This window comes from Myotis davidii, unplaced genomic scaffold (assembly GCF_000327345.1).
Source record: "Myotis davidii unplaced genomic scaffold, ASM32734v1 scaffold226, whole genome shotgun sequence".
Taxonomy (NCBI): Eukaryota; Metazoa; Chordata; class Mammalia; order Chiroptera; family Vespertilionidae; genus Myotis; species Myotis davidii.
Window position 1 is genome coordinate 1,186,890 of NW_006297224.1, and position 11,621 is coordinate 1,198,510.

Consider the following 11,621-nt stretch of genomic DNA (forward strand, 5'->3'; position numbering starts at 1 on the left):
ATCCCAAGAAACACAAAACACCAATCAGAAAGGATATATGCACCCCTATGTTCATAGCAGCACAATTCACCATAGCTAAGATTTGAAAACAGCCTAAGTGCCCATCAGCAGATGAGTGGATTAAAAAACTGTGGTACATCTACACAGTGGAATACTACACTGCTATAAAAAAGAAGGAACTCTTACTCTTTGAGGCAGCATGGAAGAACCTGGAAAGTATTATAAGCGAAATAAGCCAGTCAGAGAAAGACAAGCATCACATGATCTCACTTATATGTGAAATCTAATGAACAAAATAAGCTGATGGACAAAATAGATCCAGAGACAGAGAAGCATGAAACAGACTGACAAATCTCAGATGGAAGGTGGGGGTGGGGAGAGATTAACCAAAAAACGTATATGCATATATGCATAACCCATTGACACAGACAACAGTGTAGTGAAGGGCTGGGGAGGGGTACAAGGTAGAAGGGGTCAATGGGAAAAAAGGGGACATCTGTAATACTTTCAACAATAAAGATAAATTTAAAATAAATAAAAGAAGTCTACAGTGTCTGTAAAGTAATTTGCCTTAGATATTCTGGATATAAATATCTTTGTTGGACATGTGATTTACAAATATTTTCTTCCTGTGTAAAGCTTGTCAGTTCCTTGCCATTTTGACACTGTGCATAATTTCTTTGGCCCACAAGAATTTAAAAATTTTTATATAAAAAAAGCAGCCTTCAACTCACACCCGAATTTGGAAGTTGGATACTTACAATCTTAGTCCATACTTTGCCTATTTTCTCCAAACACTCCTTTTGTGTGTACTAAGGCTGACCCAGATGAAATTGCCAATAATTAATTGTCTTTGGGTCCTCAGAAACAACAATTTAATATGGTCTGCACTAACTCCCTGAGGGAAGGCCACATTCCTCTTTTGCATGTTTTAAAATTATATATCTACTTCTAGTGCTTACTAATTGGTATATGCCATAAATTTTAGTTAAAAAAAAAAGACTTCACATCTCTAAATTAGGGTTGCCAGGAAGCAAATGGAGGGTGTGGTGATTATTGGTGAGTATGGTTGCTTAAGGCAAAGTCAAACAACAGTTTCTATTGCCTGAAAATTTCAGAGAACCAAAATGTTGTTGAACCAGATTGTTGATATTCAGGGTCAAAAATATAATACCAAACTAAGATTATATTTATGAGGACCTGCACTAAAGACTAACTAAATAAATGAATAAAAAATATAAAGGCAAAATTAAGGCTAACTAAAATGCCTCAAGTTAAAGCAATCAAACCCACACCACGAATATCTTAATATAGATAAAATATATTTGAAAATAGAAACTAAGTTTTACTGCGAACCCCAAAGAAAGGCAATTCTTTTGGTTTTAATAATTTAAATGTTATTTATCTTCTCAGTGTCCTTTTTAATACAGCTTTCTTGATGTGTTGGATCAGTGCCCTGCTTGTAAATCTATATTGTACTCTTGGCCTAAGCTATATTATTGAAAACAGGTTATCTTCCATTTCTAGTATTGACAAGTCTAAGGAATAACGCTGGCTATCTTCCTAGATTTCTCTATGTGCTCTTCTTACCTACAAGTTAGAACTAAATAATAATCAATGACATACCACAAATACATATGTGGCAAGTCTGCTCGTGTTACTCCGTAACATTAGCTTAAAGTCAGTTCAGTCTAGAATTATGGAGATGTAAAAAGCCTGGAGATGAATTCTGTAGCTCAACACATATTTTAGAAGGGAAGAAATTCAAGTTCTCAAGAAGTCATGCAAACTGTCCCCAGTCCACTCCAGCCAGGGTGGCTCAGTGGTTGAGCATGGACCTATGATCCAGGAGGTAATGCTTTGAGTCCGATCAGGGCACATGCCTTGGGCTGTGGGCTCAAAACCTGGTAGGGGGCATGCAGGAGGCAGCCGATCGATGTTTCCCTTTGTTCAATGTTTCTATCTCCCTCTCCCTGTCCCTTCCCCTCTTTATAAAATCAATAAAAACATGTTTTAAAAAATTATCCCCAGTCCTACTGTTGAGAGTGACAGAAATGAAAATAGAATTCTGGTTTCCAAACTACTAGCATGATATTTTTTCAACTAAAATGCAACAGGTTCTAACATTGGAAACTTGGAGAGAGAAAGAGAGAAAGTGAGAGAGAGAGAGAGAGAGAGAGAGAGAGAGAGCGATAAATGAATCATAAAGGAAAAACTGCATTTTGGAAAATATTGTAAGCAAAAGTTTATGTTAAAAATCAAATTACAAAGCGAGTACCAATGTTTTATAGAACACTGAACAAGAGGCTACTAAGTCTATTGCAACTCTCAAGTGGCATCCTCTGGATTAAATTTCTCAGGGAAATTGTATAGGGTTAGGAAGTCCCACAGCACTATGACCAGATATCTTGAGATCAAATTTAGGAACTTAGATGATCAAAATGTTTGTTGAATGAATGAATGAATGAATGCAGTGTGAATTAATGTGTTCTCCCAACTATTGAACCCCACACTCTAGCACTGCAAAAGAGTACAAGATTTCCTCACTTGCCTTGGAAACGGAATTTACTTCGACTCTGCTGTAGGTCCCCAAATAAAGAGCCATTAGTTCCTTCGAGAATCCTGAAAGGTTACTAAACTAAACCACAGAAACACCAAATTACAGGTGACATACTGGACGTTTTCTAATAACAAATATTATTAGTAGGGAACTTCATCCATAATTTCCTCTAAAGGATATGATGATCACACAGATTAAACAGGACCAAAGAGAGTAACACTTCAAACTGACAGCAGCCTATTGGAGTAAATCTGCAGAAACACTAAGTGATCCATTCGTCTGAAACCCGGACAGTCACCCAGCATTTCAGAGCTCTCACGGGTCAGTCGGGAACTGCAAGGCTATTCCAACACAGACCATGAACCCACCATGACACACAACAGGAAACAGGCCAGTCTTTCAGGAGGATGTTGAAACAAGTTTATGTAAAGCACGGCTGAATTTTTCAAATCAATTTAAGCTTCTTCCTTCAATCTAGAGTCCTTTTTTTTCTAACATCAAAAGCATCAGATTTTAGTGACTTAAAAGAAAGCTCTCTCTCTCTAGGTTTTTCACACTTGAATATTTTCACAGTCAAACAAAGAAATGCCTAGGAACATGAAAGCTCGGCCTCCCCAATAACAACTGACTTGAAACTTGATCGGAATTCAAAGCCTGAAATGCCACCATCAGCTTAATTACAGTTGACTTAAGCAATTCCTTTCTTTTGAATGAGCAGTCCAGATTAACTGGGATTATATCACAAACTATTTAAACCAGGAGCTCCAGTGGCGCAATCGGTTAGCGCGCGGTACTTATAAGACAAACTATGTAAACCAGTATGAGGAAACCCTGAGAGATACTTTTAAAAATTAAATAAATTTAAAATTTCTTACTACTTTTGGACTGAATTTATTTTTATAATACTTCTTTTACTGGTTGGTCTGATCGGTCTGCCCAACCTTACATGAAGAAGTCACTTGGTATTTACATTTCAAGTCTAATTAATGCCAAAACAAATTTGCATGCCTTGACTTCTTACCTGTGGCACACTCCTAAGTAGCACAGAGCTGAAACAATACTTATCTACCCACTTCATGCTCAAAATGTTCACACTATAAATCCAGAGTCAGTAGTCCATTAAAGAAATCATCAAGAGTATAAAACCATTCATGAAGTGTTGATTTCTGGTATAATTATTCCTTCTAACTTGCTCTTACCTTTATTTCCAGAAGAAAAATTTTGCTAAAAGTGGCATAAATGTGTCATAGATCAAGTGGCCAGGTAATCTATCAGCCACTTCTGACAGGGAAAGGAGGTGCTATAAGGAGGTGCACCAGGACCACAGGTGCAAACTGGGCTGCCTCAGGGAAACCCGGCATGTGGGTGCTGTATGCCTCAGAATCCAAGTGAGGGCGCACGTTTACATTTCCAGCCTTCTGAGGGGCGTGGAAAGATCCCTCATGAAGAGCCCTTTCCAGTCCAAGTCTTGGCTGCCATGTTCTATCCGCTCTCCTTGGCATCGCATCTGCTCACTTACCCGACCACCATGTCCTTGGGCCCAGCAGTCACGGTGCAGATCCCGTCCTCGCAGTGCTTCCCCACCAGGCTGTGTGCATGCAGGTGGATGCTTTTCCCATTTGTGACCAGCTGAACAATAACCTTTGCAGGTCCCATATAGTTGCAGATCTATGTAAGAAGCACATTTTAAAAGTGAGTGAATCTGACTCTACTGCAGTGCAGAAAAATGCTTAGGACAAGCCAGTAAGTCTAAAAAATATGCCCTGTTTTTAAAAGTATGTGATGAACAAATGATGGGATGGAAATACATCAAAATGCTAATGGTGGCTGTTTTGCGTGTGGAGGATGTACTCTTTGGTAGCAGACCAAATATAACACAGTCCGTGCTGTTGAAGTTGGAACAGCACATCTTTACGATGCTGTGCAGCCATGAAGCACCCTCTTCCTGCTAACCAAGACTACATTTTCATCTGCACCTTCATCACAATTTTCAGTCATAAAAGGGAACTGGGATTGATGGAGGATGGGAATCAAGGGGAGGAGTGACGCGGTCAGGCGCAGTGCATTTTATGTCTCTGCCGTGAGATAGGCAGGAGCGTCTTGCCAGGGACCTGGCTCTGAAGGTTTTCAATGGACAACCCAGCTCACAGACTAGGGTTGCAGTGATTGGTTAGGAAGCCTGAGCCTGGCACCGTCTGCTATGAGCTCTGATAACTGAGTTACAGATGCCCAGATCATAGTTCTTTTCTTTAGTTCAAGTAAGTGTGCTTCCAAGATGCAAATCCTTATGTCTGACACCTATTGAGATCTTATTTTATAAAATCAGGTTTTCCTATTTAAGGTAATTTATCTTTTTTATTGTTATACCATTAAAGTAATAATACCACTAAAAAGAAAACAGCAAGGGGATCACTACATTTTAAGCAAAGAGAAGTTGGACAACCTTTCTCCTCTAGTTAGTCTTCAGATCCTTAGAGCAGACCACAGGTTCCTTCTTTGAGAGAGCCCCAGTACTAAATTCATATTAACAGGAAAGACCAATGGCTTTAGTTTTCACTTTCCCAAATCCTATGAATCAGAATCCTGTCATAAATTCAGCCAAAACTGTTAGAAATACATCGTATCTCCTCAAAGGGTGACCAGTCATCTTAGTTTGCCGAGAACTGAGAGGGTTTCCTGGTACACAGGGCTAAGAGTTGTCATCCTGTCTCTGAAACTCATACTGCCTCTTTTTGAGGAAGTGCATGACCTAAGTCAACTCTACAATCATTAGAAATATTTTCATCTGCACAAGCACCCTTTAGCTTAGGAGGGGAAACAAGTGGACCGGAATCCCATCTGGTGAACTTGAGGAAAAACCTACATTTGCCAATAAAATTTCTTGGAAACAGACTTTCAACTAGTCTGCTTCTACTAGAATATCACCAAACAGATCCAGATTTCCTTGATGCAGGGTTTCATCAGGATTTTTCAGCATGGCTTTCCCCCCAATCCAATCTCTCATCACAAGAACTGAGAAGTTGATATGAACTGGGATTATTCCCTAGGAGGTTTTGGGGGAGAGACTACCCTGTAACCAACAGTGTGGCCCCACTGGAAACCTTAGGGCCACTCTGCCTGAACCTTGACTCAGACCTGCGGCAAGAGTTTGCTTCCAAATCCTCTAACAGGCCTTCCCAAGGGCCACAGCCACCGGTGGGGGTGGGCTCCCATCCTTGTAGAGCCAAGCTAATCACAAAACATATTTAGGATTAAATCAGATTTTGACCACCTCAAAGCACAGATAAATAATTTCTTAAACAGGTATAGCATCTAAAAAAGCCCTCTGGGCATAACACTAATTATGAACTTAATGCTTTACCTTTTATAACAGGCAGAAAGCCTTTGTCCCTTCAGGACAGGACAGGGGTTGGAAAGTACTGGGTTTGCTCCAAAGTTGGCTGTTGTCCCTACATACTCCCTGGATCGTTGGTGCTGACATCTGAAGTTGGTTTTTGTTATGAGGACACACTCCACAGGGGCTTCTTCAGCGGTAAATGAACAGTGGAAGCAGTACTAAAGAGATCATGTCATTCCACTTTTTAAGTGTACGAAGCACAGAAATGCAACAGTGTAAGGCATGGCGAAATGCTTCACTTGGGTGAAATCAGGCAGGCTTTCCACCAAAGCAGGACAACAGAAGGAATCCAGTGACTAAAGCCAATCACTTAGGCTATCTGGGCCCTTCAATGTCACCCCTAAGAAGGAATCAGTCACTGAAGGGAAGAGGTGGGAGGTGCCCCCAAAAGTACTCACATCTTTTTCTTTCTATTACTTCACGATTACAGGGTGGCAAGAATGAGGAACTGGGTAGTCTCTGAGGAAAGGTACCTGAAAAATTTGCCGATGACTAATGCGCTGAGTCATTTGAAAGAGTTCAGGTCGGCATGGCATCATCTGGTTTTTACACAGACCACAGAGCAAGGACAGGGAGGCCCCTGGGTTTTGTGGACTTTCCAAAATACTGACTGAGGGAAGAAAGCTGAAGTGTGAGACAGAAAACACATGGTACTGTTTTCAGGTTATGTGGCGAAATGGGATTCTAACATCGGGGGGAGGGGGGGGAGAGGGAGAGTGTGATGTACTTTATAAAATGCCAGGATGGCTGAGAGCTCTTTGCAGTTGATTCAGAAATTCCTTTGTTTTACGTAGAATATAATTACTTTTATTCAGCCTCCCTCTTACTTTTTGGAATAGCAGTTCCCTTGGAAGTTAAGTTTATAGAAAGCAACTGTATCTTCCAGAAAGGTGGAATCATTTTTGAAAGATCTGAACATAGCAGGCTCTTAATTAAACACTAATGGCTCAAACACAAGGTAAGTTTTCAGTCACAGACAAGGGGGCACAGATGACAACTTGAGTAATCAGCTATCAGGGGGGCATTGTCAGTGCAAGTACTTGCGGGGCAGACGAGCTGGGTTTAAAGACAGGTCTATCGTTTCCTAGCTGTGGCCTTGGGCTGTGTTCAATTCCTCATCTGTAAAATGGGGATAATAACAGGACCTTACAGGTCTGTTGTGAGGATTAAATACGTTAATGCATGTAAAGTCTTTGGAACACTGACCAGTCAGTAACAATAGTGCACAAGCATTACCTAGTACCTTTTTTACTACTATAATGTACTTCTCTCCCCAGAGATCTTTAAACAATACAACTGCCCTGAGATGATGTTTTAAGACAAATCCTGTCTAAGGCAGGTGGTTAGTATAGATGATGAATTAAGGCCCCTTTTCTCCCTAGGGTAAATCTTCTTTCAGGAGTGCCATATTTTACTGGGCTTCGTTAATGTTCTAATAATAATTATGTTATTATAGTAACAGCTGCCCTTCTTGGGGGTGCTCAGATTCTGTGGCTTCCCTGACGAATTAAACTTTTCTTCCAGGAGCTTCATGACTCAATACCTACTGATGACCACAGGCTAGATCTGCTTTTTGAGTCAGAAGTAGAAACCAAGGTCTCAGATAATACCAAACTTAGTCAAACCACCTCCTTTTATTTAAAACAACTCTGCCATGCTCTGGCAAAGTACATGATTAAGAGAAGTAGTCTAGAATTTTCTGGGGATCAGAATTTGAAATGGCCAGTTTGCTTGCTGAGTAAATGTCACCCTATCACTCTGGCAGAATGTAGAGTCAACATGAAGGCAAGACCTGACACATGAACTAGTTCTTTTTCTGCTTAGTTTTCCTCATGAAGTGACAATGATGACGATAATTAAAGAAGAGGCAAAGGAAAAAAAGCAATGTGGTTAATTCCAAGAGCTCAGAGGCCAAGCTGCTGGGCTCAAATCCCTCTGCTGCCAATTATTAGCTGGTCACCAGGGAAAGATGGTTAACATCTCTGGATATCAGCTTCTCCACCTCTATATGAAAGTAACAACACACTTGGTTTCACCGGACTGTTTTGAAGGGTTAAATGAGCTGACACAGTGCTTGGAACCTAATGGGATTAGCAATCTCAAATATCAACTCTCCTATCCTCACTGATAACCAAAATGTGTCCACTTATTCAATAATTACTTATTAAGCCCCTTTATGTTTCATGCCCTTGCAGTAAGTCAGGGAATGAAGGGATATAGAGTGAGTGCAAAACAGACACAGCCCCTGTTTTTGTGGGAATTAAAGAATAGGACCAATAATAATCAGAGACTCTCACAAATAAATGCAAACACATAACTGTGAAGCATGGACAAAGGACATATTGTAGTGATCTGACTGGGTCAGGAAGTCTGAGAAAACTTCCTGAAGGAGCAATGAGGGCTGAGCTCTGGAAGAAGAATAGGAGTGGAACAAGGGAAGAGGTGAACAGGAGCCCAGGGGTTTGGGAACAGCATTCCTGACAGGAGGAACAGAATGTGCAAAGGCTCTGTGGTTAGTCTGCTTATTAGTCATACTCGCTACCACTTCTCAGTTTCCTTCAAGTGGTTCTTACCACCTGGGGGTGTCCCTTCCTTCTCTTTTCTACCTAGAACCACCTATTTCTCAAGGGTAAGACCTAATTCTCAGTCTTCCATGACACGCTCCTTACCACGTTAGTCCACAAAGCCCCACTTCTGTCCCTTTCTTTGGGACTATCATTAGAGCAGGACAGGAAAACTGCAGGCAACTTACTGCGATGAGATGATAAAACCAGGTGGCAACTATAGGGTTCTTGTCTTAGCTCCCTTGCTTGTTAAATTCCCAGAGTACATGCATCTGTATGTCCTGACTTACTATTTTTATGGAAGGAAAGGAAACATGGTAACTCAGCCAGTTTTCACATCAGCCCTGTGGACGTCCATCATGGTACCCCACTCCACAGCCGAGGAAACTGAGGCACATTAAGACCAAGTGAATTGCCATCTTTCCTATAACTTAAGTGAGTGGGTAGCCCTTTAAACTTGGGTGTATCCACCTCCAAAGCCCACTCACATTTTGTATTATACTGGGTACCACTTGGCTTGATCACTTTTACTTCCCTATGTCCAGTCTGCCCGATGTTTTGTAGTTCTCCTTTGCCTAGCACAGTGTTGGTACATGACAGCTATTCCTGAAAAACCTGTTCTCTGGGTTGTGTTCGTGTGTGTTGTGAAAAAGAGGTCTCGGAGATTGTTTGGAGGTGGCAGAAGAACCCTCTTTCAAGGAACCTTCCTTCATAAAAACATCATGTCACAGACATTATTAAACTACGCATGGATTCTTCTCTGTTAGGCTGCAAGTTAGAATATAATAGGAGGAAGGAGAGGGTGGGGAAGAGGAGAGAGGGGGGGTGAAGAGGGAGAAGAAGAAGAAAGGAAAATAGAAGAAAGAAAAGAACGTTGCCATAAAATATTTTCTTTCAGTGATAAAAAAAAAAAGTCAGATTTTATTGTTTCTCATGTGTTGAGCACCCAGGAAGTACAGAATAACTTTTATTAAACAAGAGAGTACAGAACCATGTCTAACAGTTTCTGGTGCAGAGCAAGAAGATGCTCAGTGAAGTTAATTCTTTTTAAAAATATATATATTTTATTGATTTTTTACAGAGAAGAAGGGAGAGGGATAGAGAGTTAGAAACATTGATGTGAGAGAAACATCGATTAGCTGCCTCGTTGCACACCTCCCACTGGGGATGTGCCCGCAACCAAGGTACATGCCCTTGACCGGAATCGAACCTGGGACCTTTCAGTCCACAGGCCGATGCTTTGTCAACTGAGCCAAACTGGTTAGGGCTCTCTCTCTCTCTCTCTCTCTCTCTCTCTCTCTCTCTCTTTTTTAGGGCAGGGGATTTCAGGTTGAGCCAATCTGGGGTCAAATCCCAGTTCTTTCTTTTTCCAGCCAGTGGCCTCTCTGAACCTCACGCCCCACATCTACAAGATGGGCCAACAACGTGACCCGAGAGGACTGCACAGTGCCTGGCCCACGGCAGGTCCCGAGGAAGCACCCATTTCTTTCCTTCTCTTTTATTTATGAGGAGCCTGCTTCACCCCTGGGCCTCTCGATGACCCTGCGAGGTAGACAGTGTTGGCATGATCATCCCCATTTCGCAGATAGGAAAAAGAAGTTCAGACTGATGAACAAGTGGCATGCCACAGGTCAGACAGCCATGACACAGTGGACCTTGGGATTCCTCCCGAGTCTGCCCAATGGAAGGGAGGTGTTCTCAGCCAGGTGGCGTGACAGGAAATACCCTCTGCGACCCACTCACTGCTGACAGAAGTGCTCCTGGATCTCTGTTGATTCGTTCCCATTCTTTCGCCTTGTTTAATGCCCTTGCTTTTTTGAACAGCACATACAGTGCAGTTGTTAGGCTGGGATTAGAAGGGCAAACTGTGCCATTAGATACAATGACATCGGCAAAGAGGGTCTCACCAACGAGGCAACAAAGACAAATAAAATCTCTGTGTACATATAACTGCTTTGACAGTTTTGAGTGTTCTGTCATACTTTGACCTGGAATTACTTTTTTTGTTGCTCTATTTTAATTTTCAGTTTCATTACATAAAATATAGCTTTTTATAAATTACGCTTCTTTCAGAAATTCGAGGACCACTGTTGCTACCTCCAAAAATTGCTGGGGACTTGGACCTCAACAGGTGCCATTACTTCATTAATAAACTACAAGTAAATCCTTTCCCTTTGCATGGCCCTATCCATGGTTGCTAAAGAATATAGGAATGAGTAGATAATTTGTAACTTATGGAGGAGTCGTGCTACACATGTTTATTTATAAGCCACTTGTTCGGAACACCTGGGTTTATCCTTAACAGAAAATAAAGTTTAAAATAGTGGTGCTCTGGTACCATTTCTTTCCCCCCATTCCTACAGTATGCGTCTTCTCTCTCTCTCTCTCTCTCTCTCTCTTTCTCTCTCTCTCTCTCTCTCTCTCTCTCTCTCAACAAAGCATAAAATAGATATGTAGTCAGACCTCCAAAAGACATCCCAAATTGAGTTTCTGCTCCTAACTACGTTTCCTGTGCGCACCCCTGCCCACTGCCTTGAGTGATCCCATTCAAGTCAGGTCCTGCCAGTCTCCTTACTCTGCTCAATGTCCTCCGACTGAATGATTAGTACAAGGGGACTCATTATATTAGTCTGTGTATATATGACTAACATCTTCCATGGTAAGAAGTTAAAGAAAAACAACCCCGCCCTAGCCGGTTTGGCTCAGTGGACAGAGCGTTGGCCTGTGGACTGAAGGGTCCTGGGTTCGATTCCAGTCAAGGGCACATGCCTGGGTTTGTGGGCTTGATCCCCAGTAGAAGGAGGCATGCAGGAGGCAGCTGAGCAATGATTCTCTCTCATCATTGATGTTTCTATCTCTTTCTCCCCCTCCCTTCTTCTCTGAAATCAATAAAAATATATTTTAAAAAAAGAAAGAAAAAAAAGAAAAGAAAAACAACCCCAAAGCCTCCAATGCTTTTCCATCTTAAAAGCCAAAGTCTTGACCACAACATACAAGGCTCTGGGCGCTCTGGCCCACCTTTACTCTTCGATTTTGTTTCTTGCTAATCCCATGCAGCCACACCAGCCTGTTCTGGATCTTGCCAGCTCAGCTCCCACCT

At 41.6% G+C, this 11,621-nt stretch overlaps 1 protein-coding gene across 8 annotated transcripts in view; it reads right to left on the reverse strand.

Moving 5' to 3' along the window:
• Positions 1-11,621, reverse strand: part of NFKB1 (nuclear factor of kappa light polypeptide gene enhancer in B-cells 1) — a 122,823-nt gene that overhangs the window by 67,183 nt on the left and 44,019 nt on the right. For 6 of the 8 annotated variants that reach the window (XR_001515397.1, XM_006772997.2, XM_006772996.2 and 3 more), the window contains one exon: positions 4,080-4,228. The exons of the other annotated variants lie outside the window; for them this stretch is intronic. Coding sequence is in view for 5 of the 6 variants with exons in the window: in XM_006772997.2 (XP_006773060.1) it covers positions 4,080-4,228 (149 nt within the window). In the remaining variant the exon portion in view is untranslated. The remainder of the gene's footprint in view (positions 1-4,079; positions 4,229-11,621) is intronic. 8 annotated transcript variants of the gene reach the window in all.